This window comes from Salmo salar, chromosome ssa15, assembly GCF_905237065.1.
Source record: "Salmo salar chromosome ssa15, Ssal_v3.1, whole genome shotgun sequence".
Classification (NCBI taxonomy): Eukaryota; Metazoa; Chordata; class Actinopteri; order Salmoniformes; family Salmonidae; genus Salmo; species Salmo salar.
In genome coordinates this window covers 60,110,717-60,137,828 of record NC_059456.1, presented here as the reverse complement: position 1 = coordinate 60,137,828, position 27,112 = coordinate 60,110,717, and the positions used below count along the sequence as shown (strand labels likewise).

The window sequence follows — 27,112 nt, the reverse complement described above, 5'->3', positions numbered from 1 at the left end:
AAAAGTTCCAAAAGAATAAAGACATTTCAAATGTCATATTATGTGCAAATAGTTAAAGTACAAAAGGGAAAATAAATAAATGTACATTTGGGTTGTATTTACAATGGTGTTTGCTCTTCACTGGTTGCCTTTTTCTTGTGGCAACAGGTCACAAATGTTGCTGCTCTGACGGCACACTGTGGTATTTCACCCACTAGATATGGGAGTTTATCAAATTTGGGTTTGTTTTCAAATTCTTTGTGGGTCTGTGTAATCTGAGGCAAATATCAATCAAATGTATTTATAAAGCCCTTTTTACATCATCACAAAGTTCTATACAGAAACCCAGCCTAAAACCCCAAACAGCAAGCAATGCAGATGTAGAAGCACGGTGGCTAGGAAAAACTCCCTAGAAGGCAGGAACCTAGGAAGAAACCTAGAGAGGAACCAGGCTCTGAGGGGTTGCCAGTCCTCTTCTGGCTGTGCCGGGTGGAGATTCTAACAGTACATGGCCAAGATGTTGAAACGTTCATAGATGACCAGCAGGGTCAAATAATAATATTCACAGTGGTTGTAGAGGGTGCAACAGGTCAGCACCTCAGGAGTAAATGTCAGTTGAGACAGCAGGTGCGGTAGAGAGAGAGATTCGAAAAACAGCAGGTCCGGGACAAGGTAGCACGTCTAATATGGTCCTACATTTGGCAGGAAGTGCATCTCAGTTTCCAGTGTTGGAAAAAGTACCCAATTGTAATACTTGAGTAAAAGTAAAGATACCTTAATATAAAATGACACAAGGAAAAGTGAAAGTCACCCAGTAAAATACTACTTGAGTAAAAGTCTAAAAGTATTTGGTTTTAAATTTACTTAAGTATCAAAAGTAAAGGTAATTGTTAAAATATACTTAGGTATCAAAAGTAAAAGTATAAATAATTTCAAATTCCTTATATTAAGCAAACCACACAGCACCATTTTCTTGTTTTTTAAATTTATGGATAGCCAGAGGCACTCAGAAATAATTTACAAACGAAGCACATGTGTGAATTGGACACTTTTCCTGTCCTGTTAAACATTCAACATGTAAGTACTTTTGGGTGTCAGGGAAAATGTATGGAGTAAAATGTACCTTTTTTTTAGGAATGTAGAGAAGTAAAAGTAAAAACAGTCAAAAATATAAAGAGTAAAGTAAAGTAAAGTACAGATACCCCAAAACACTACTTAAGTCGAACTTTAAAGTATTTTTACTTAAGTACTTTACACCCCTATCAGTTTCCACCTCTTGAGAGCCTACGTGTACTTTGCCTTTCTCAATATTTTGTTATTTTTTTTAACCTTTATCTATAGCAAGGCTATGCTCACTGAGTCTGTACGTAGTCAAAGCTTTCTTTAAGTTTGGCTTAGTCACAGTGGTCAGGTATTCTGCCACTGTGTACTCTCTGTTTAGGGCCAAATAGCATTCCAGTTAGCTCGGTTTTTTTGTTGATTCTTTCCAATGTGTCAAGTAATTTTTGTTTTCTCATGATTTGCTTGGGTCTAATTGTGTTGCTGTCCTGGGGCTCTGTGGGGTCTGTTTGTGTTTGTTAACAGAGCCCCAGGACCAGCTTGCTTAGGGGACTCTTCTCCAGGTTCATTTCTCTGTAGATGCTGGCTTTGTTAAGGAAGGTTTGGGAATCGCTTCCTTTTAGGTGGTTGTAGAATTTAACGACTATTTTCTGTATTTTGACAATTAGCTGGTATCGGCCTAATTCTGCTCTGCATCCATTATTTATTGTTTTAAGCTCTACACAGAGGATTTTTTGCAGAATTCTGCATGCTGTGTCTCAATTTGGTGTTTGTCCCATTTTGTGAATTCTTGGTTGGTGAGCGGACCCCAGACCTCACAACCATAAAGGGCAATGGGTTCTATAGCTAATTGAAGTATTTTTAGCCAGATGCTAATTGATGTGTCGAATTGTCTCTCAGATCGTTCACAGCTTTGTGGAAGTTACCTGTGGCGCTGACGTTTAGACCGAGGTATATATAGTTTTTTGTGTGCTGTAGGCCAACGGTTTCTAGATGGAATTTGTATTCGAGGTCCTGGAAACTGGACCTTTTTTGGAACACCATTATTTTTGTCTTACTGAGATTTACTGTCAGGGCCCAGGTCTGACAGAATCTGTGCAGAAGATGTAGGCTCTCTTTGGTTGGGGACAGAAGCACCAGATCATCAGAAAACAGTAGACATTTGACTTCAGATTCTAGTAGAGTGAGGCCGGGTGCTGCATACTGTTCTAGTGCCCTTGACAGTTTGTTGATATCATATTTCAGGTAAGACCCAGATGCAGACAGTGTCGAAGTAACAAAAGTGTATTACTAGTATATGGGCAGGCAAAACGACAGGTCAAGGGCAGGCAGAGGTCAGTAATCCAGATAGGGTGCAAAAGGTCCAGAACGGCAGGCAGTCTCTGGGTCAGAGCAGATAGGGATCAATAATCCAGTGGGTGTGGCAAGGTACAGAACGGCAGGCAGGTTCAGGGTCAGGGTAGGCAGAATGGTCAAAACCGGGAGAAACTAGAAAACAGGAACTAGAACAGAGGGGGGAAACACTTGTAGGTTTCACGAAACAAAACGAACTGGCAACAGACAAACCGAGAACACAGGTATAAATACACTGGGGATAAACGGGGAAGATTGAGCGACACCTGGAGGGGGGTGGATGACAAACACAAAGACAGGTGAAACAGATCAGGTTGTGACAGTACCACCCCCCCCCCCCCCCCTCCCCCGGGGGCGCATTCCTGGTTGACTGGGGTGACGGCATTGGAAATCTGTGATGAGACCAGGGACCCAGCACCTCTCTTCCAGGCCATAACCCTCCCAGTCAACCAGGTACTGGAACCCCCTGCCCCAAGGTCGAACCTTCAGGAGACACCTCACCGTGTACGCCGGTTGGCCGGGGGAGAGGGGTGGTTCTGGAAATAGGAGACAAAGGGCTGTGAGACATGGGTTTAATTCTGTAAACATGAAAATGGGATGTATACGGAGGGTACAGGCAACAGAAGACGAACAGCAGAGGGGCTAATGACCTTGGAGATGGGGAAAGGGCCGATAAACCGGGGGGAGAGTTTGCGGGGTTCCACCTGGAGGGGCAGATCCCGGGTGGGCAGCCATACCTTCAGCCAGAGATGATACCGGGGAACCGGGGTCCGGTGGCGAGCCGCTTGTTGTCGATACCCGGAGGTGGTCTTGAGAAGGGCCGACCGGGATCTCTTCCAGGTACGACGACAGTGGCGGACAAACATCTGGGCCAAAGGTATGCCGACCTCTTTCTCCTGCTCAGGGAAGAGCGGGGGCTGGAACCCCAGGGAACACTCAAAGGGTGATAGACCTGTGACAGAGCAAGGAAAGGTGTTGCGGGCATATTCGACCCACTCTAGTTGCTGGCTCCAGGGGATGGGGTTGGCGGAGACCAGGCAGCGCAGAGTCGTCTATAGGTCTTGGTTGGCTCACTTCGACTTGTCGTTGGACCAGTGGTGGAACCCGGAGGACAAGCTGGCCAATGACCTAATGAGTGTGCAGAACGCCTTCCAGAACCGGGACGAGAACTGAGGACCCCAGTTGGAGACCATGTCCACAGGCAGTCCATGGATCCGGAAGACATGCTGCACCATGAGCTGGGCCGTCTCTTTGGCAGAGGGTAGCTTGGATAGAGGAATGAAGTGGGCGGCTTTGGAAAACCGATCCACTACGGTCAGGATGGCGGTGTTGCCATCAGATGGGGGGAGACCCGTGACAAAGTCCAGGGATATGTGAGACCAGGGACGGTAAGGGACAGGCAGAGGTTGAAGAAGACCAGCCGGAGCTTGCTGAGGAGTCTTGTTCTGTACACAGATCATGCATGCGGCGACAAATGCGTAGACGTCAGGAAGCATGGGAGGCCACCAAAAGCGTTGTCGCACAAAGGCCAGAGTCCGCCGGGAGCCTGGGTGGCAGATAAGCCTGGAGCAGTAGGCTCACTCCAGGACTGAGAAGCAGACAGGAACAAACATCCGGTTATCTGGGCCCAACCCGGGGTTTGGCTTGGATCGCTGCACCTCACAAACCTCCTTCCCTATTCCCCAGCTGAGTGCCGTCGCCGGGCATGAGGTGGGAAGGATGGTCTCGGATTCTGGGTTTGAAGCCGTGGGGCTATAGCGGGGTGACAGCGCATCCGGCTTAACATTCTTGGATCCCGGCCGGTATGAGAGGGAGAAGTTGAACAAGGATGAACTAAGATGGGAGCTGTGGTGAAACGGTGTTTGAGATCCCGGAACACCTGGTCAACAGCTGGGGACCACGTGAACGGAACCTTGGGAGAGATTAGTGTAGACAGGGAGGAAGCCAGGGTGCTGTAACCCTGGATAAAGCGACGATAAAAGTTGGCAAATCCCAGGAAAAGTTGCAACTGCTTCCTGGATGTAGGCTCGGGCCAATCCACCACCGCTCTCATCTTTCCGGGATCCATCTGTACACTCCCTGCAGCGATGATGGAACCCAGAAAGGGGATGGTGGAGCGATGGATTTCGTTCTTCTCTGCTTTTACAAAAAGCTGGTTCTACAGGAAGCGTTGGAGACGCTGGAGCGTCTCGAAGGCAGAGGAGATGAAGGGTAGGGGGTAGCGGTTCTTCACCGTGATGTTGTTGAGACCCTGGTAGTCAATGCACGGGTGCAGGGTTTCGTCCTTCTTCTCCACAAAGAAGAACCATGCGCCGGCGGTGGAGGCAGAAGGACGGATGAACCCTGCAGCTAGGGAGTTCATAGCCTTGGTCTCCGGACCCGACAGAGAGTACAGTCATCCCCAGGGAGGAGTGGTGCCTGGGAGAAGGTCATCCTGCAGTCATATGGTCGGTGCAGCAGAAGCGAAGTGGCCTGGGCCTTACTGAACCCCTCCCGGAGGTCCTGGTCCTCCGCGGGAATAGCAAAGAGATCCGGGGCAACTTCAGAGTCCCCAGGAAGACGTCCCGGGGCAGGCTGTGCTGACTTCAGGCAATGGGCGTGGCAGAACGGGCTCCAGCCCATGATGACATCAGCAGACCAGTCGCTGCAGTTCCCTGACACATGTAGGTTGATGGGGGGTGGTATTGTGGGTGACCCGGCCTATAGAGTGCCCGTACAGTGCTCTAATGTCCATGTGAATGGAGAGGGGCTCAACATCAACAGTGAAGAGGTGACTCCGGGAAGCTGGCCTTCTAGGCAGAGTTGCAAAGGAAAAGCCATGTCTCAGACTGGCCAATAAAAATAAAATATTAAGATGGGCAAAAGAACACAAACACCGGACAGAGGAACTCTGCCTAGAATGACAGTATCCCGGAGTCGTCTCTTCACTGTTGACGTTGAGACTGGTGTTTTGCGGGTACTATTTAATGAGCTGCCAGTTGAGAACTTGTGAGGCGTCTGTTTCTCAAACTAGACACTCTAATGTACTTGTCCTCTTGCTCAGTTGTGCACCGGGGCCTCCCACTCCTCTTTCTATTCTGGTTAGAGCCAGTTTACGCTGTTCTGTGAAGGGAGTAGTACACAGCATTGTATGAGATCTTCAGTTTCTTGGCAATTTTTCACATGGAATAGCCTTCATTTCTCAGAACAAGAATAGACTGACAAGTTTCAGAAGAAAGTTATATGTTTCTCGCCATTTTGAGCCTGTAATCGAACCCACAAATGCTGATGCTCCAGATACTCAACTAGTCTAAAAAAGGCCAGTTTTATTTCTTTTTTAATCAGGACAACAGTTATCAGCTGTGCTAACATAATTGCAAAAAGGTTTTCTAATGATCATTTAGCCTTTTAAAATGATAAACTTGGATTAGCTAACACAAAGTACCATTGGAACACAGGAGTGATGGTTGCTGATAATGGGCCTCTGTATGCCTATGTAGATATTCCATTGAATATCAGCCATTTCCAGCTACAATAGTAATTTACTACATTAACAATGTCTACATTGTATTTCTGATCAATTTTATATTTTAATTGACAGATGTGCTTTTCTTTCAAAAACAAGGACATTTCTAAGTGACCCCAAACTTTTGAACGTGTGTGTACGTGTTGTGTTTTGGACACACCATTAGTAGCTGTGTCCAAACTTTTGACACCTGTGTTTCTCCTCGGCTCCTGACTGCATGTGCTGCCATAGAAATAGAATAAATAGAGCAGGTGTCCCCATTCAAGTCAATGATGGCCTAAGGGAAAGGGGGATACCTAGACAGTTGTACAACTGAATGCATTCAACTGAAATGTGTCTTCCGTATTCATCCCAACCTCTCTGAATCAGAGTTGTGCGTGGGGCTGCCTTAATCGACATCCACGTCTTCGCCTCCCGGGGAACAGTGGGTTAACTGCCTTGCTCAGGGGCAGAATGACAGATGTTCACCTTGTCAGGTCGGGGATTCGATCCAGCAACCTTTCAGTTACTGGCCCAAAGCTCTAACCAATAGGCTACCCAAAGACGCGAAGCAGGAAGTATACCTGTCAATATGTACTGTGATTTGTTAATTCAATTCAACTGACATTTCAAAAAACACATTCCATTTCGTGAGCCACATCAGTTAATATCAACCTGTTAGGGCTAGGGGGCAGCATTGACACGGCTGGATAAAAAACATACCCGATTTAATCTGGTTACCACTCCTACCCAGTAACTAGAATATGCATATACTTATTACATATGGATAGAAAACACCCTACATTTTCTAAAACTGTTTGAATGGTGTCTGTGAGTATAACAGAACTCAAATGGCAGGTCAAAACCTGAGAGATTCCTTTACAGGAAGTGGCCTGTCTGACCATTTGTTGAACTTCTTTTCCATCTCTATCATTTACTAAGGATCTCTGCTCTAACGTGACACTTCCCACGTCTTCCATAGGCTCTCAGAGCCCGGGAAAAAACAGAATGTCGTCATTCCAGCCCCAGGCTGAAACACATTATCGCCTTTCTCAAGTGGCCGATCAAGGGACACTGGATTATGCGCGTGACCCCGACCGCCCCCGCCTTTGGGATTTTTTTCCTCTGTTTGCCGAAAAGGAGATTCCCTGTCGGAATATTATCGCTTTTCTACGAGAAAAATGTCGTAAAAATTGATTTTAAACAGCGGTTGACATGCTTGCAAGTACGGTAATGGAATACTTAGAATTTTATTGTCATGAATTGCGCCATGCGCGTGACACTTCTTTACTATTTCGGATAGTGTCTGGAACGCATACGAACAAAAACGCCGCTATTCGGATATAACGATGGATTATTTTGGACCAAACCAACATTTGTTATTGAAGTAGCAGTCCTGGGTGTGTATTCTGACGAAGACAACAAAAGGTAATGAAACTTTTATAATAGTAAATATGATTATGGTGAGTGCTAAACTTGCCGGGTGTCTAAATAAGCGAGCCCGTGATGCCTGGGCTATGTACTTAGAATATTGCAAAATGTGCTTTCACCAAAAAGCTATTTTAAAATCGGACATATCGAGTGCATAGAGGAGGTCTGTATCTATAATTCTTAAAATAATTGTTATGCTTTTTGTGAACGTTTATCGTGAGTAATTTAGTAAAATGTTAGCGAATTCCCCGGAAGTTTGCGGGGGTATGCTAGTTCTGAACGTCACATGCTAATGTAAAAAGCTGGTTTTTGATATAAATATGAACTTGATTGAACAAAACATGCATGTATTGTATAACATAATGTCCTAGGGTTGTCATCTGATGAAGATCATCAAAGGTGAGTGCTGCATTTAGCTGTCTTCTGGGTTTTGGTGACATTATATGCTGGCTTGAAAAATGGGTGTCTGATTATTTCTGGCTTGGTACTCTGCTGACATAATCTAATGTTTTGCTTTCGTTGTAAAGCCTTTTTGAAATCGGACAGTGTGGTTAGATTAACGAGAGTCTTGTCTTTAAATGGCTGTAAAATAGTCATATGTTTGAGAAATTGAAGTAATAGGATTTTTAAGGTTTTGAAAATCGCGCCACAGGATAGCAGTGGCTGTTACGTAGGTGGGACGAATTCGTCCCGCCTAGCCTAGAGAGGTAATATCATTTGAATGAACATTCTACATAGCCATGGAAATCATTGCATCACAATACCAGGCAGCCATGGACCCAGTTGGTATTCGATAGAGCGTTGCAACTCTGCCCACTTGTGGGGAAAACAACCTGTGGTGACCTAGGTTGCCCCATATGACTCACAGCAAAAAAAACTTTTTTCTTGTCTGTTTGTTTTAGTCAATTACAAAACTACATTTAAGAAAAGTACAACATCTCTGAAGATTACTTTACAACATTGCCTGCTCCCTAGCGTTCTCAGTACTTAGAAAAACGTAATATTGTAGGTCTTCCCACATGCCCCTTTTCATGACGATGCTAGCAGCCACTTTAGTGAGTGCTAGCTAGCTACCGCCTGGAACATTTAAGCTAGCCAAGATTAACAACGAAAACAGTGAGTGGCGTTTTGTAATGCTCAATTAGCCTTTCAAAATGATCAACTTGGATTAGCTAACACTACGTGCCATTGGAAGACAGGAGTGATGGTTGCTTATAATGGGCCTCTGTACATCTATGTTGATATTCCATTAACGAGAGTCTTGTCTTTAAAATGGTGTAAAATAGTCATATGTTTGAGAAATTGAAGTAATAGCATTTCTAAGATATTTGAATATCGCACCACGGGATTCCACTGGCTGTTGACTAGCCCAGAGAGGTTAAAAATCAGCCATTTCCAGCTACAATAGTAATTTACAACATTAACCTGTTAGGGCTAGGGGGCAGCATTGACACGGCTGGATAAAAAACATACCCGATTTAATCTGGTTACCACTCCTACCCAGTAACTAGAATATGCATATACTTATTACATATGGATAGAAAACACCCTACATTTTCTAAAACTGTTTGAATGGTGTCTGTGAGTATAACAGAACTCAAATGGCAGGTCAAAACCTGAGAGATTCCTTTACAGGAAGTGGCCTGTCTGACCATTTGTTGAACTTCTTTTCCATCTCTATCATTTACTAAGGATCTCTGCTCTAACGTGACACTTCCCACGTCGTCCATAGGCGCTCAGAGCCCGGGAAAAAACAGAATGTCGTCATTCCAGCCCCAGGCTGAAACACATTATCGCCTTTCTCAAGTGGCCGATCAAGAGACACTGGCTTATGCGCGTGACCCCGACCGCCCCCGCCTTTGGGATTTTTTCCTCTGTTTGCCGAAAAGGAGATTCCCTGTCGGAATATTATCGCTTTTCTACGAGAAAAATGTCGTAAAAATTGATTTTAAACAGCGGTTGACATGCTTCGAAGTACGGTAATGGAATACTTAGAATTTTATTGTCACGAATTGCGCCATGCGCGTAACACTTCTTTACTATTTCGGATAGTGTCTGGAACGCATACGAACAAAACGCCGCTATTCGGATATAACGATGGATTATTTTGGACCAAACCAACATTTGTTATTGAAGTAGCAGTCCTGGGTGTGTATTCTGACGAAGACAACAAAAGGTAATGAAACTTTTATAATAGTAAATATGATTATGGTGAGTGCTAAACTTGCCGGGTGTCTAAATAGCGAGCCCGTGATGCCTGGGCTATGTACTTAGAATATTGCAAAATGTGCTTTCACCAAAAAGCTATTTTAAAATCGGACATATCGAGTGCATAGAGGAGGTCTGTATCTATAATTCTTAAAATAATTGTTATGCTTTTTGTGAACGTTTATCGTGAGTAATTTAGTAAAATGTTAGCGAATTCCCCGGAAGTTTGCGGGGGTATGCTAGTTCTGAACGTCACATGCTAATGTAAAAAGCTGGTTTTTGATATAAATATGAACTTGATTGAACAAAACATGCATGTATTGTATAACATAATGTCCTAGGGTTGTCATCTGATGAAGATCATCAAAGGTGAGTGCTGCATTTAGCTGTCTTCTGGGTTTTGGTGACATTATATGCTGGCTTGAAAAATGGGTGTCTGATTATTTCTGGCTTGGTACTCTGCTGACATAATCTAATGTTTTGCTTTCGTTGTAAAGCCTTTTTGAAATCGGACAGTGTGGTTAGATTAACGAGAGTCTTGTCTTTAAATGGCTGTAAAATAGTCATATGTTTGAGAAATTGAAGTAATAGGATTTTTAAGGTTTTGAAAATCGCGCCACAGGATAGCAGTGGCTGTTACGTAGGTGGGACGAATTCGTCCCGCCTAGCCTAGAGAGGTTAACAATGTCTACACTGTATTTCTGATCAATTTGATGTTATTTTAACCTCTCTTGGGTAGGGGGCAGTATTTTCACGGCCGTATGAAAAACGTACCCAAATTAAATGGCCTACTACTCGGGCCCAGGAACTAGAATATGCATATTATTAGTAGATTTGGATAGAAAACACTCTGAAGTTTCTAAAACTGTTTGAATAATGTCTGTGAGTATAACAGAACTCATATGGCAGGCAAAAACCTGAGAAAAATCAAACCAGGAAGTGGGAAATCTGGTTCTTGTAGTCTTTTCAAGTCATTGCCTATGTAACACACAGTGACTTAGAGTTCCTTTTGCACTTCCCAAGGCTTCCACTAGATGTCAACAGTCTTCAGAACCTAGTTTGAACACAGAGCGAACAAGAAGTGAACAGTGAACACAGAGCGAACAAGAAGGCCGGGAAGTTGGTGACTCAGAAAATGACGTGAGTTTTGTGGCGCGTGTTCACGTGATGAGGTATCTCTGTTCCAAAACGTTTTTCAAGACATTGGAATAATCCGGTTGGAATATACAACGTTTGACATGTTTCAACGAACGTAAATAGAACTTTTTTTTAAACTTTTCATCGTGAAATTTTGGGTGCGCTTCCATTTGGAGTAGCTTACTGAACGCACAAACAACAAGGAGGTATTTGGACATAAATTATGGACTTTATCGAACAAAACAACATTTATTGTGGACCTGGGATTTCTGGAAGTGCCTTCTGATGAAGATCATCAAAGGTAAGTGAATATTTCTAATGCTATTTATGATTTTAGATGACTGCAAAATGGCGGGTATCTGTATTGCCTGGTGTATGTTTCTGAGCGCCAGTACTCAGATTATTGCAAAGTGTGCTTTCCCCGTGAAGCTTTTTAGAAATCTATCACAGCGGTTGCATAAAGGAGATGGTTATCAATAATTCTTTGAATAACACTTTAATATTTTATCAACGTTTATGATGAGTATTTTTGTAAATTGTTGTGCTGGTTCACCGACAGTATTGGAGGCAAAATATTTTCTGAACATCACGCGCCAATGTAAAATGCTGTTTTTGGATATAAATATGAACCTTATCGAACAAAACATACATGTATTGTCTAACATTGAGTTCTAGGAGTGTCATCTGATGAAGATCGTCAAAGGTTAGTGCTTAATTTTAGCTGAACTTCTGGTATATGTGACCCCTCTCCTGCTTGGAAAATGGCTGTGTGGTTTTTCTTGTGTTGTACCTGTCCTAACATAATCTAACTTTATGCTTTCGCCGTAAAGCCTTTTTGAAATCGGACAATGTGGGTACTTTAAGGAGAAGTGTACATTTAAAATGGTGTAAAATAGTCGTATGTTTGAGAACTTTGAATTATGACATTTTGTTGATTTGAATTTGGTGCTCTGATTTTTCACTGGCTGTTGAATAGTGTGGGGTTAATGGGGTTAACCTGTTGGGGGTAGGGGGCAGTATTGACACGGCTGGATAAAAAACGTACCCGATTTAATCTGGTTACTACTCCTACCCAGTAACTAGAATATGCATATAATTATTGGCTTTGGATAGAAAACACCCTAAAGTTTCTAAAACTGTTTGAATGGTGTCTGTGAGTATAACAGAACTCATATGGCAGGCAAAAACCTGAGAGGATTCTATATGGGAAGTGGCCTGTCTGACAAGTTGTTGTTCATCTGGGCTCTTTTTATTGAAGACTGAGGATCTTTGCTCTACGTGACACTTCCTACGGCTCCCATAGGCTCTCAGAGCCCGGGAAAAAGCTGAAAGATATCGAGGAAGCCTCTGGCTGAAACACACTATCGCTTTTGGCAAGTGGCCGATCAGAGTACTATGGGCTTAGGCGCGTGCCCGAGTCGACCCCATGCTTTATTTTCTTTCGTCTGTTTACCTAAATGCAGATTCCCGGTCGGAATATTATCGCTTTTTTACGAGAAAAATGGCTTAAAAATTGATTTTAAACAGCGGTTGACATGCTTCGAAGTACGGTAATGGAATATTTTGACATTTTTTGTCACGAAATGCGTGAAATTCAGCAGTTTTATAGGTATCCGGATTCGGTGGTAAAGAGGAGTTACCAAATTAAATAAGGCATGGCCATTTTTGTTTGTTATTGCCATATGGTTTACAACACACACACACACACACATACACACACACCAGCACGCACACACAATTTACTGGTTATGAATATGGGTTAGTACCTATGTATCTTAAGGGTAGTAATTCGAATTTGATTTGTAGTGCTGTTGTTTTTACACATTAGTCACTATGTGAATTATGTGTCAAAATGGGGGAATTACCATTTTCTTTTAGGTTTTTGGATTGAAGTTTACACACCTTGAGTGATATATAGGTATGTATTGAGTGATATATGAAGGAGTGTATTGTTGCATTGTTTGTTCTGTTTTGTTTTGATAAATCTCACCAGATTGGGTCTGCTGGATGATTGGGATAATTTCCTGATCCTATGACTCTGCGATGTGGTTGACAGTGTGATAAGCTAATTTGAAAAATTGTTTCAACAGAATGTGATTTAGAGATTTGAGATTTGCATTAAGAATATTGGTAGTAGTAATAATTTGTCATACAGTAGAAAATTTGTTTGGATTTCTTGAATACTTCTGTGGATTTCCTGAATCAGAAATGAACTGAACTAAACTGTTGTTTTGATCTGTCCTTTTTTCGAGATTATGGATTGTGACTACAGTTTAGTTCATAGCAGGTGTCATGACGTTGCCCTTTCTCTGGGAACAGGGAGCACAGTTGACCCCCTCCCCCTTGCACCATCCCCCTACCTACCTCTCCCTACCCAGGCCCTGTGAAAACGGTCGTAAATTCCAAAGGAAATGTCCTGCCGCCTGGCCCAGTTGAGACACAGAGGGGTTTCATAGAGAGACACAGGAAATTCTTCCAACTCACAGAATTGGGGAACCGAACGACATTTATGTTCTGGAGAAGGTATAAAAGATTGGTGAAGAATCCAGCTACGAACTGGTCCGCTTGGTACAATTTTGTTATACTCAGAAGAGACAATATAGCCATATTACCATAAAACTGTTTATATAATAGCCTCAGCTATGGGACTTGCATCTAAATGGTTGTATAAAATGTATTAATAAGGATAAAGCTATTTGTAATACGTTGAGATGCTATGTACTGATGTTAATGTGATAGAATGTATTTCTGTTCAAAGCTTAAATCAGTCATCGGCACGCCCCCCAGGGACACAGACAAGACCAGGCGTCATGTGACAAGCCTGTTCTATGTTCACGTATAAAACCCCACCCTGATTTACTTTCTTCAGACCAGGCCTCCACTCCATTGCGAGTTGGCCAATAGGTTTGACCATGCAATTCCTCTACTGAAAGTTAACTTTTAGACTACCAATACCGACAGAATAAGAACAAGTCTTTGATATGAATTATTAGTCTGCAGCTAAGTAAATTATATCATTGAACGTGAAGACCGACGAAACATCCATTCTATAACGACATTAATGAATGTCGCTTTGAAAGATCCATTCTAACCGAGAGAGAAAGAGAGAGAACTCTCCAACAGAACGACCTTTCCAACGAAGATCACGACGACACACTGAGCGTAAATATATATATTGATTGCAATTGTTTCCGAATGAGTGAGCGTTCATGTGCAAAGGATTAGCATATCAATTGTTAATATTTATCAACTCTGTGTGCCTTCTCAGCTGCCCTTTAGGACCCTTTGTTTTAACAAGACACCAGCCATGCCTCTTTAGCCCACTAGGGCACATTACTCTACCAATTCTTTGTGACGATAATTACTGTTTGTATGCTTTCTGTGAATTACTTAGTTCAGTAAATAAATTATTTTAAGACAATTGATGTATGGATGACTTTAGTAAAGGCTGGATTTGTGCAGATACAACAATTTACGACGTTTGGAATGAGACTGGACGTGAGGTAAAATACACTATTTAAACCAGAAGATAATCGGCCTATACTATAATATAATATATAATGTTATAATATAGGAAAGTTATATTAGGAAAATTATAACTTTGTAATCTGAATATTTTCCTTGGTGCCCCGATCTCCTAGTTAATTACAGTTAAATGATTAATCAGTTTAATCGCGTAATAATAATTGCCGGGAGTTAATTGATAAACATGTCTTCAGTTTAATGGTGCCCAAAGACACGACACAGGTTTATGCTAATGGACATAGAGTCCATAGGTGATGCCTTATACATAGTGGGATCATGATGCTTGTCCTGTGTCATGTTCATTAGGCACTAAACATAATACATTTCTTTTTTAACCTTGTAATTTTACTTTTAAATTGAGAGAATTCTCAAAATGGGGGAATGTGATAGAAAAATTAAACATTTACCTGATTTGTTTGATATTAATAGTAAACAATTATTTCTTGAAGTTCTCCGTCCCGTATGCGGGATCAACATCCAGCGTAAAATCATTTCGCCATTTCGCCTAACCGAACAATAGAAAAATGTCATATTTTTTTTTCAAATATAGGACTATTTTATATCGTTTTATAGATACACCTCTCCTGAATTGAACCACGTTGTCCGATTTCAAAAAGGCTTTACAGCAAAAGCAAAACATTAGATAATGTTAGAGGAGTATATCGTCAAAGTATTCACATAGCCATTTTCCGACCAACCACATGCATCACAAATAACCAAAAAACAGCTAAATGCAGCACTAACCTTTGACAATCTTCATCAGATGACACTCCTAGGACATCATGTTACACAATACATGCATTCTTTTGTTCGATAAAGTTCATATTTATATATAAAAACAGCATTTTACATCGGCGCGTGACGTTGACTAACTATTTTCCCTCAAATGCGTCCGGTGAAACAGCGCTACAATTTACTAAATTACTATTCGAAAACATTTTTAAAATGTAATATTGTCATTCCAAGAATTATAGATTAACATCTCGTGAAGCACCCGCAATGCCAGATTTAAAAATAACTTTACTGGGTAATCACACTTTGCGATAAAAGGGGATGCGATACTCAGAAAAATAGGCTACCGTTACAGGTCAGCGCCATCTTGGAACAATCGCATATCAAATCTACTCTTGTATACTATTGTAAATAATCCCTTACCTTTGATTATCTTCATCAGAAGGCACTTCCAGGAATCCCAGGTCCATAACAAATGTATTTTCGTTCGAAAAAGTTAATAATTTATGTCCCAATAGCTTCTTGTTGTTAGCGCGTTGTTAGCGCGCTCCAAATGTACCGTCGTCCGCGGGACTTCTCTCTCACCAAAATGCAAAAAAATAAAATATTTAAGTTCGTTCAAACATGTCAAACGTTGTATAACATAAATCTTTAGGGCCTTTTTCAACCAGAGCTCCAATAATATTCAAGGGGGACGGTTGCATTGTCTTTCAAAACATTTCGAAAGGGGAGGGTAGCCAGGGGCGCCCGTGTCATAATGGTAACGGCCCTCCCCATGTGACCAAGATCAACAGCCTCTCTTTGGGTCAGTTTTCACAGTAGAAGACTCAAACCACTTTGTAAAGACTGGGGACATCTAGTGGAAGTCATAGGAAGTGCTCAATGAACCATAGCTCACGGTGTGATTTATAGGCAAAGTGATGAAGTTGAGTCCGCAATTCAGAATTCCACATCCTGTTACGATATGTCTCGGGGTTTTGACTGCCATATAAGGTCTGTTATACTCACAGACACCATTCAAACAGTTTTAGAAACTTTAGGGTGTTTTCTATCCACAAGTATTAATTATATGCATATCCTAGCTTCTGAGTTTGAGTAGGAGGCCGTTTAAAATGGGCACGTATCTTTTTCAAAAATCGCTGTAGCGCCCCCTATCCTAGGTGACCGTCAAGAGGTTAACAAACAGTAAGATATTTCTTTCCTGCTAATGCTGTGTTTTATGGTCTCCACTAGTTCCCTGCAGCTAATCTGCACGTATGGTCACTAGAGATGGTTTGAGCTGACAAATGAGTTAAAGACTGCATTACATAGACAAGATGTGGTGCATGTAACTGAGATAGAGATAGCCAGGAGGAGTATAGAACAATTCCTCATTGTCTTTAAATCATCCTTGCATCTGGGAAACTAAGCCAGGGTGGGGTTAAGACAACAACCCATGTGCAGATAATGACAGGATGAACCCAGAGTGGGTTATAATGCTACTTGGTCTGCATGAGGGGGTTGAACCAACCATGACTGAGCATTGTTAGTGTCAGCTATATAAAGTACTTTGCATTTGTGTAAAGGTTAGGTTACTCGGTCCAACACTCAAGGGTGGGGGGTCGACCAGCCTCATTATTGCAATAATTAATCGATATTAAATAAGATGATTGTTTGAAGAAATGACCAAGTCGCTCTCAGTACTGAATTTCCACAACAACGCTCTGAGAGACACTGGGTTGAGGTCAGTGATAAAGTAGTCTACAGTACTACTGCCAACAGATAAACTATAGGTGTACCTACAGTAGGAGTCCCCTCGAAGCCTACCATTGACTTTGTACATACCCAGCGTGTGACTGAACTGCAGGAGTTGTGACCTGTTTTTGTTGGTTATGTTGTCGTAGTTGTGCCTAGGGGGGACTATGGGGTGGGAATGCTGTCACCTCCAGGTAGTTGTTTGTCCCACTGTGTGCTGAGGATGTCAGGTTCTTGTCTAGTTTTGTCATTTAGGTTGCCACAGACTAGTACATGTCCCTGGGCCTGGAAATTATTTATTTCCTCTTCCAGGATGGAGAAGCTGTTTTCATTATTGTATGGGGATTCTAGTGGAGGGATAAAGGTAGCACACAGGAGGACATTTTTCTCTGTTGAGATCATTTCCTTTTGAATTTCTAGCCAAATGGAAAATGTTCCTGTTTTGATTAATTTAATTGAGTGAGCTAGGTCTGCCGTATACCAAATTAGCATACCCCTTGAGTCCCTTCCCTGTTTCACACCTGGTAGTTTGGTGGATGGGACTACCAGCTCTCTGTAACATAGAGGGCAACCAGTGGGTCCATCTCCTCTATACCATGTTTCTTGTAGGATGACAAAGTCTGTATTTCTGAATTATTTGGTGATGTCCAGGTTCCTGCTCTTTCGGCCAAAGGCAGATGACTCTCTCTCTCTCTCTCTCTCTCTCTCTCTCTCTCTCTCTCTCTCAGTTCAATTCAATTTAGCGGCTTTATTGGCATGGGAAACATATGTTTACATTGCCAAAGCAAGTGAAATGGATCAACAAAAGTGAAATAAACAAAAACAAGTGTCGCCCTGACCTTAGAGACGTTTATTTTCCTCTAGTTTGGTTAGGTCAGTGTCGTGTCTTTGGCTATGCCGGATTAAGTGATATGACATGCTAACTTATAAAATTATTTCTCTGTAATTAATATTACCTGATTAAGCTAATCATGTAAATGTAATTAACTAGAAAGTCGGGGCACCACGGAAGAACGTTTATAGAGCTGTTATCTTCCGAATAAACTCTTAAAATACTTAGTAATATTTTACCTCGATAGCAGTCAATATTAACCCTTGTCTTATTTTCAGTCTCATAATGAAAGTTGTAAGTTCTTGGCTATCTTCACGAACCGTGGCTAACAAGTTGAATCAGCAATACAAAATTGGGTTTAATTATTTATTTACTAAATACCTAACTAATCACACAGAATTACAAATACACAAATACAATGTCGTCATACAGAAAACGTCCCGGTAGACGGAACAGATATGACGGCTGGTTACACAAAGGAAAGGGGGTTGGGCTTGAATGAAAGAGCGGGAAGATTTAGGAACAGAGAAACAGCAGCTATGCTATCGTAAATACATTATCTTATGCATTCTAAATTACCGCCCATTTGGAAAAGGAAAATGCAATAAATATTTACTCTGAGCTGCGCTTCGGTAGATTGGTCGTAGATGCTGGCCGGGTTGGCCAACAGATCTTCCTGTTACTCGGAAGAATGTCTCTGGTGGTCAATTGGATACGTGGTGGTATCTTCGTCCGTCTGTTAGACTGGATCCGTTGTCCGTCCTTTCCTAGCCCACGTTACAGCGGCCGCTGCTAACTCAACGGCTAGGAAGTAGCACTTCTGTAGTGAATAAGCTCAAAGTTCATACCAGTTCATACCATAGCTCACGCCGAGGTTGGCTTAGTTGACATGTGTGTCCTTCTAACGTAGAGGCTGCAGCCCTCCCGTACTGGAACTACTGGTTATCTTTTCGTCAAAGGATTATATAGTGGGGAGGGGGAGGGAGGTGTTTCATCGTTTATAACCCCTTGGTCTCTTCACAGGGTTGGGCCACTGATCGAGCAGGGCACTTTCCTTATGAAAACCCAAATCTCTCATTCGGAAGCTAAAATTACATTTAATCTCCTAACAAACATTTTCAATATTAAACATTTCAATTGCATAACAATTCCATGTGACTCTGATAACTAGGGGGTGTATACTTTCTCAGATACAGTTTATGTCGTCCTGTCATCAGTCATAATGTCTCAGATGACAACCGAACTGACATGCATACTCATTACGTTCCCAAGCATATTTCCAACTGGTTTTATTAACAAAATATGTGGTACCTTTCCACATTTGTTTGATGTTCCCAGACTCTCTATATTTAACAGGACAGCAGTCCTTCAGTAGGGTCAGTAAGAGAGGGGAAGGGAGAAAGGTATTTATGGGGGGGGGTCATAAACCTTACCCACAGGCCAACGTCATGACATCAGGGTGTGATGTGGGGTGAGCAATCTAGTTTTTCTATTTCTTTGTTTTGGCTGAGTGTGGTTTCCAAACAGAGGCAGCTGTCCATCGTTGTCTCTGATTGGGAACCATACTTAGGCAGCCCTTTTTCCCTCCTTGAGTTGTGGGATCTTGTTTTTTGTACAGCTCAGTAAGCCTGCAGAACGTGACGTTCGTTTTCCGTTATTTATAGTGTTCTGAGTTTACATATAATAAATTATCATGAGCACTCACCACGCTGCACCTTGGTCTACTCCTTTTGACGAACGTCACAGAAGATCCCACCACAAAAGGACCAAGCAGCGTGGTCAGGACAACTGGACATGGGAGGAGATTCTGGACGGGAAAGGACCCTGGAGTCAGGCTGAGGAGTATCGCCGCCCGAGGCAGGAGATTGAGGCAGCAAGAGCAGAGCGGCGTTATTATGAGGCACTATACCAACCACGAGGCATGTGCGAGAGGCAGCCCCAAATTTCTTTGGGGGGGGGGGCACACGGGGAGATTGGCAGAGTCAGGTTGGAGACCTGAGCCAACTCCCCGTGCTTACCGTGGGGAGCGAGTGATCGAGCAAGCACTGTGTTATGCAGGGATGCGCACTGTGTCGCCAGTGCGCAGCTACAGCCCGGTGCGCTCGGTGCAAGCTTCCCACAGTTGCCGTGCTAGAGCTGGCATTCAGCCTGGAAGGATTGTGCCTGCTCAGCGTTCCTGGTGTCCGGTGCGTTTCTTCGGCCCAGGTTATCCTGCGCCAGCTCTACGCACGGTACCCCCAGTTCGTTTGAATAGGATTAATTATGACGTCTGATTACCTTAATGCATATAAGTGTTGTTATTTTGTCAAATTGTCAGTCCCTCCTTGCATCGAAGTAAAATTATATGTAGACCTAATCATTGCTTGGGCTTAGCTCAAGATACTACCACTCACAAGGGACCCTCAAACTCTATAGGGGGAAAAAATATATTGGGATTCACACCCCAGACACAAGCTGTTCTCTCCTTTACCATCGGGCGGACGGTGTCGAAGCATGAGGTCCGATACCAACAGGCTCAGAGACAGATTCTGTCATTTGATCTGGACTGACCTCTTGCTCTGATTCTCCGCACCTTAGCACACATGTGATCACCCACCCACCCACACGCATACATACATACATACATACATACATACATACATACATACATACATACACACACACACACACACACACACACACACACACACACACACACACACACACACACACATTCATGCTACACAACTGCTGCTACCAGACTCTTATTATACTGCTCAGTGTATACACTGCCCCCACCCACCCACCCACCCACACAGACATACATGCATACATACACACACATTCATGCTACACAACTGCTGCTACCAGACTCTAATTATACTGCTCAGTTTATACACTGCCCCCACCCACCCACTCACCCACCCACCCACACAGACATACACACACATTCATGCTACACAACTGCTGCTACCAGAGTCTAATTATACTGCTCAGTTTATACACTGCCCCCACCAGCCCACCCACCCACACAGACATACATACATACATACACACACATTCATGCTACACACCTGCTGCTACCAGACTCTTATTATACTGCTCAGTGTATACACTGCCCCCACCCACCCACTCACCCACCCACACACACAGATATACATACATACACACAGATTCATGCTACACAACTGCTGCTACCAGACTCTAATTATACTGCTCAGTTTATACACTGCCCCCACCAGCCCACCCACTCACCCACTCACCCACCCACACAGACATACATACATACATACATACATACATACATACATACATACATACATACATACATACATACATACATACATACATACATACATACATACATACATACACACACATTCATGCTACACACCTGCTGCTACCAGACTCTTATTATACTGCTCAGTGTATACACTGCCCCCACCCACCCACTCACCCACCCACACAGACATACATACACATACATTCATGCTACACACCTGCTGCTACCAGACTCTTATTATACTGCTCAGTGTATACACTGCCCCCACCCACCCCTTCCCCAATAGAAGTGTAAATATTGTACTATAAATTGTGACTTCCTGTATTATACTTAGCCTAAAATATGTATTATTTTCTACTGAACCATTTAATTTATGTTCATATTCTTATCTTTTATTATTATCGTTGTTGCATTGTTGAGAAGGAACCTGCAAGTAAGCATTTCGTTGGAGCATACGACTAATAAAACTTGAAACTCATGACTGCAAATAAAGCAAACAAGAGAGGATCAAATCTCATTTACATATTGAATATGCATATTTGAGAAGAAACATGGCTGAAAGCAGTCTTCTATTAAGTTTTCTAGGCAGTCTTTATATCATCTACTCTTCTGGACATGGAAGCAACCAGAGGGAGGCATACTTTCCACTGAACCCTACACTAAAAGCAGACCTGCAAGGGTGCACCCTGGGCAATAATTTCTGTAGGCCTATAATGGATTAACAAAACAAATTGGTGCATTTATCACTGTACATTTTAGGTGGTATCATCATTTCTTTTATATAATAATGTTTGTTTTTATGTTAACTGCTGCTATTGAAATCATTAAACAAACTGCAAAAAGACAATGCACTCAGAACCCTCTCATGGAGAGATAAATTGCACTGATTCAAGTTACCCTATTGCGATCAATATGATTAATGAATTATTTAATATAATTAATTTGCTACTCTAACCAATATGGCATGAATATTTATGTTTTTATAATTGATTGATTTGCTACTCTAACATTGTAATAGTCGTCGTATGGAGTGGACCAAACTGCAGCGGGTATATTGAACATCTTCTTTATTCGAAGGAAAAAAACAAAACACTTACACAAAACAAACGACGAAAACAGTCCCGTAAGGTGCACAGACTAAACAGGAAACAACCACCCACAAACACAAGAGAAAACGAACACATTTAAATATGGCCTCCAATTAGAGGCAACGACAACCAGCTGCCTCTAATTGGAGGTCATTCCAAAACCCCAACATAGAAATAGAAAAACCAGATAAACACAGAAATAGAAAATATAGAACATACACCAAAAACCCCGAAACACACAAAACAAACACCCCCTGCCACGACCTGACCAAACTACAATAACAAACAACCCCTTTTACTGGTCAGGACGTGACAGTACCCCCCCAAAGGTGCAGACCCCGGATGCACCGAAACACAAAACCCCCACAAAAAATAACCCCAAACTTAAAGGGAGGGAAGGGAGGGTGGCCACCGTCACCGACGGCTCCCGTGCTACACCCCCCCTCCCTAATCCTCCAACTATGGAGGTGGCTCAGGCTCCGGCCTTAGTCCCCCTTCTAACCTGCCCACCCCCATTGAAGGCTCATGGCTGTAGACCACGTCTCTGGAGACCCCGGGCTGAGGTGCGTCTCTGTAGACCCCGGGCTGAGGTGCGTCTCTGGAGACCCCGGGCTGAGGTGCGTCTCTGCAGGCTCCGGGCTGTGGGCCGTCTCTGCAGGCTCCGGGCTGTGGGCCGTCTCTGCAGGCTCCGGACTGTGGGCCGTCTCTGCAGGCTCCGGACTGTGGGCCGTCTCTGCAGGCTCCGGACTGTGGGCCGTCTCTGCAGGCTCCGGACTGTGGGACTGTCGCCGGAAGCTCCGGACGGGGCGCTGTCGCCGGAAGCTCCGGACGGGGCGCTGTCGCCGGAAGCTCCGGACGGGGCGCTGTCGCCGGAAGCTCCGGACGGGGCGCTGTCGCCGGGAGCTCCGGACGGGGACTGCTCACTGTAGGCCTGATGCGTGGGGCTGGCTTTGGAGGCACCAGACTAGTGACACTCACCTCAGGGCTGGTGCGAGGAGCAGGAACAGGATGTACTGGACTGGGCAGGTGCACTAAAGGCCTGATGTGTGGGGCTGGCTTTGGAGGTGCCAGAACAGTAACACGCACCACAGGGCTAGTGCGAGGAGCAGGAGCAGGATACACTGGGTCTTGAATATGCACTGGAGGTCTGGAGCGCACAGCCTGCACAACCCGTCCTGGCTGGATTGTAACTGTAGCCCTGCACGGGCGGAGTGCTGGCACAGGGCGAACTGGGCTGTGCTGAGGCATGATGGCTGCCGTGCGTAGAGCAGGCGCAGGGTAGCCTGGGCCTAGGAGACGCACTGGTGGCCAGATGTACTGAGCAGGCATACTCCTTCCTGACTGGATGCCCACTCTAACATGGCACTTGCGGGGGGCTGGTATCGACCGCACCGGACTGTGCGTGCGGATGGGCGAGACCGTGTGCACTTCCACATAGCACGGTGCTCTCCATGCCAAACGCTCCCCATAATAAGCACGGGGAGTTGGCTTAGGGCTCACCCTTGGCCCAGCCAAACTACCCGTGTGCCCCCCCCAAAAAAAATGTTTTTGGGGGGCTGCCTCCTCTCCTCCTGAAATGGAGGATATAGTGCCTCATACCTCCGTCGTTCTGCCTTAGCTGCCTCCAGCTCCTCCTTCGGACGCTTGTACTCCCCAGCCTGGTGCCATGGTCCTTTACCATCTAATATCTACTCCCATGTCCATGACTCCAATTAGCTCCTCTGTTGCTCCTTCCTCCCCTGATTGGTCCTTTCTTGGTGGGTGGTTCTGTAACAGTCGTCGTATGGAGTGGGCCAAACTGCAGCGGGTATTTTGAACATCTTCTTTATTCGAAGGAAAAAAACACTTACACAAAACAAATGCCGAAAACAGTCCCGTAAGGTGCACAGACTAAACAGGAAACTGTAACGGCTGTATGTAAGAGGGAACCAAGGTGCAGCAGAGGATGTGTTCATCATTAGAATTTTAATACAAAAAAACAAGAGAACACTACAAAATGAACAAAAACGACAGCAAACAGTTCTGCTAGGTACAAAACTCTAAACAGAAACAATTACCCACAAAACCCAAAGGAAAAACATGCTCCTTATGTGTGACTCCCAATCAGCAGCAACGAGCTTCAGCTGTGCCTGATTGGGAGCCACACACATGGCCCAAAACAAGAAATACCAAAACATAGAAAAAGGAACATAGAACGCCCACCCAATGTAACACCCTGGCCTAACCAAAATAAAGAACAAAAAACCACTCTCTATGGCCAGGGCGTTACAGTACCCCCCCAAAGGTGCGGACTCCGGCCGCAAAACCTGACTCTGAAGGGGAGGGTCCGGGTGGGCCTTCTTACGGCGGCGGCTCAGGTGCGGGACGTGGCCTCTGCTCCACCCTTGACGTCGCCCTCTTCTGTGGCGCACCTGGCCGCGCCGAAGGTCTGGTGGGCGACGCTGACTGCGCCCGGCTGGCGACCGGCGATGGTTGCGCCCGGCTGGCGGGCGACCCTGGCTGCGCCCGGCTGGCGGGCGACCCTGGCTGCGCCCGGCTGGCGGGCGACCCTGGCGGCTCCGACGACACTGACCCAGGATTCACCAGGCTGGGGAGACATGATGGATGCCTGGCCCTGGGCAGGATGCCTGGCCCACCCAATGTAACACCCTGGCCTAACCAAAATAAAGAACAAAAAACCCCTCTCTATGGCCAGGGCGTTACAGAAACAACCACCCACAAACACAAGAGAAAACTAACCCACTTAAATATGGCCTCCAATTAGAGGCAGCGACAACCAGCTGACTCTAATTGGAGGTCGTTCCAAAACCCCAACATAGAAATAGAAAAACCAGATAAACACATAGAAATAGAAAATATAGAACATACACCAAAAACCCCGAAACACACAAAACAAACACCCCCTGCCACGCCCTGACCAAACTACAATAACAAACAACCCCTTTTACTGGTCAGGACGTGACAAACATGACCATAAAATATAGGGTGAATTCGGAAAGAGTGGGACGTCATATAAACTATGACTGCCTAATCCTGACACATTTATTTCTTGGTCTGACAAGAACAAATCTAAACTATTGTTGTCACGTCCTGACCATAGAAAGCTATGGTAGAGTAGGTCAGGGCGTGATAGTTTTTTTTTCTAGTTTAGATTTTCTATGTTGTTATGTTCTAGTTTTGTATTTCTATGTTGGGTTTTTGTTTGGGATGATCTCCAATTAGAGGCAGCTGGTCATCATTGTCTCTAATTGGAGATCATACTTAAGTAGGTGTTTTTTCCACCTGGGTTTGTGGGAGATGGTTTTTGAATACCTGTATGTTAACGCTTCATCACGTTTTTTTGTTTATTGTTTTGCTGGTTCACATTTAAGGAAATAAATATGATGAACCCAAACCACGCTGCACCTTGGTCTACTCCTAATGATGAACGTCACAATTGTTACTAAGCAGAGAAATCACATAATCAAAATCACATCACTTCATTGGTGTGCCTTCTTAGAAGGTGGCAGAGCAAGCTTCAAACAGGAAGCTCACCCCACGAAGCACAGTGTAAGATCAGTGACATTGATTTTTTTCTGTTTTGCTGTTTAGGTTATTACAGTTTTTCTCAATTGCTAAAACACTAAAACCCATTGGCTGAACAAAGTTCTCAGTTGCCTGGACACATTTAGCTAATTATGCAGTCTGTTGACATACCTTAAACCATTTCACATGGTAAAACACAATTTGCAGATCTCACTTAGACTTTTCAGCAAAACTCTAAACACATTCTCATTCTCAAAACACATTCTGCACTCTAATGCACATGTCATCCATACTGGTAAACACAAGTGGCAACAATGAAATACAAATAGAGAACACATGTCATTGATTGAACACAACCACTCAAAATTTATTTAACCTGTTTCAAATGATGCGACACAACCAATATAAGCCAGTTCAGAGAGCAAACAGGTTGTTGAAGGTGGGAAGGAGAAAGTCTGAGAATGGATAGAAGAAACAATGTGAGAGGACGAGTGCGTATGCGAGGTGGGCGATGAAGAGGAGGAGGGCAAGAAAGAGGAAGAGGAGGATGAAGAGGAAGACAAAGAGTGGAAATATCTGATGAAATTCGAGCAACAGTTATAGACCATGTTCTTGTCCATGGACTGACAATGAGGGAAGCAGGACTTAGAGTGCAACCCAATTTCAGCTGATTTTCTGTGTCCACCATAGTAAGGACATTCAGAGAAGAGAACGGGTACAGTATACTACTGTATTTTTGTAATTGCAAATTTACTGTACTACACTATATGCAGCTGTTTCAATAGACATTTGTAAAGTTAATCACTGTATGTGATATGCATGAATATGTTTTGTAACTGCACAACTACTTTTTGTAGAATTGCAAGGCTGCCACATGCAGGTGGAAGGACAGCTATATTCACTCGGGAGCAAGAGGCCGTTATAGTTGGCATTGTCCTTCAAGATAACGCAATACGACTCAGAGAAATCCAGGAACGAGTGACACAAGACAACACACACTTCAATGGAATCAACAGTGTGAGCATTTCCACAATTGACTGTGTACTCCATCGTAACAGGATGCGAATGAAACAAGTATACAGAGTACCTTTTGAGTGCAACTCACCAAGGGTGAAAGAACTGCGAGCTCAGTATGTGCAAGTAAGTGTACATTCAGAAACATTTACTGTAATCCAGATTGTCTACAGTACTAACACATACTATGTGAATGACATTACTCTTCAGTACATACAATGTATGTGAATCAGAAGTGCATACAGTAGGCCTAATTGTACTCTACAGTATAGCACTGTCTCTGTATGACTTACAAAATCCTACCTACAGTATATTGTATTTCTACACAGACAATATTTGACTTGGAATCCTTGGACAGACCCCATGAGTTCATCTTTGTCGATGAAGCAGGCTTCAATCTAACAAAGAGGAGAAGGAGAGGCCGAAACATGATTGGACAGCAGGCCATTGTTGAAGTCCCTGGTCAACGAGGTGGCAATGTCACAATCTGTGCTGCTATCAGCAACCATGGTGTTCTACATTACCATGTTACACTCGGGCCATATAACACCCAGCACCTTCTAACATTTATTGCCAATCTAAGAGATATTTTATTTGAGCAACAGGTTCAAGAGCAGCAGGGTCAAGAGCTAAATGAGAATCCCATTCCCACCTATGTGATAGTGTGGGACAATGTCAGTTTCCACCGAGCTGATCAGGTAAGGGAATGGTTTAACATCAATGGGCAGTTTATGAACTTGTACCTCCCT

The 27,112-nt window shown here is 43.7% G+C and overlaps 1 protein-coding gene across 1 annotated transcript in view; it reads right to left on the bottom strand.

Moving 5' to 3' along the window:
• Positions 1–4,549: 4,549 nt before the first annotated feature.
• Positions 4,550–27,112, bottom strand: part of LOC106571828 (T-complex protein 1 subunit alpha-like) — a 65,526-nt gene continuing 42,963 nt past the window's right edge. The window contains exon 5 of the mRNA XM_045696079.1: positions 4,550–4,740. Within this exon, the coding sequence (XP_045552035.1) occupies positions 4,550–4,740 (191 nt within the window). The remainder of the gene's footprint in view (positions 4,741–27,112) is intronic.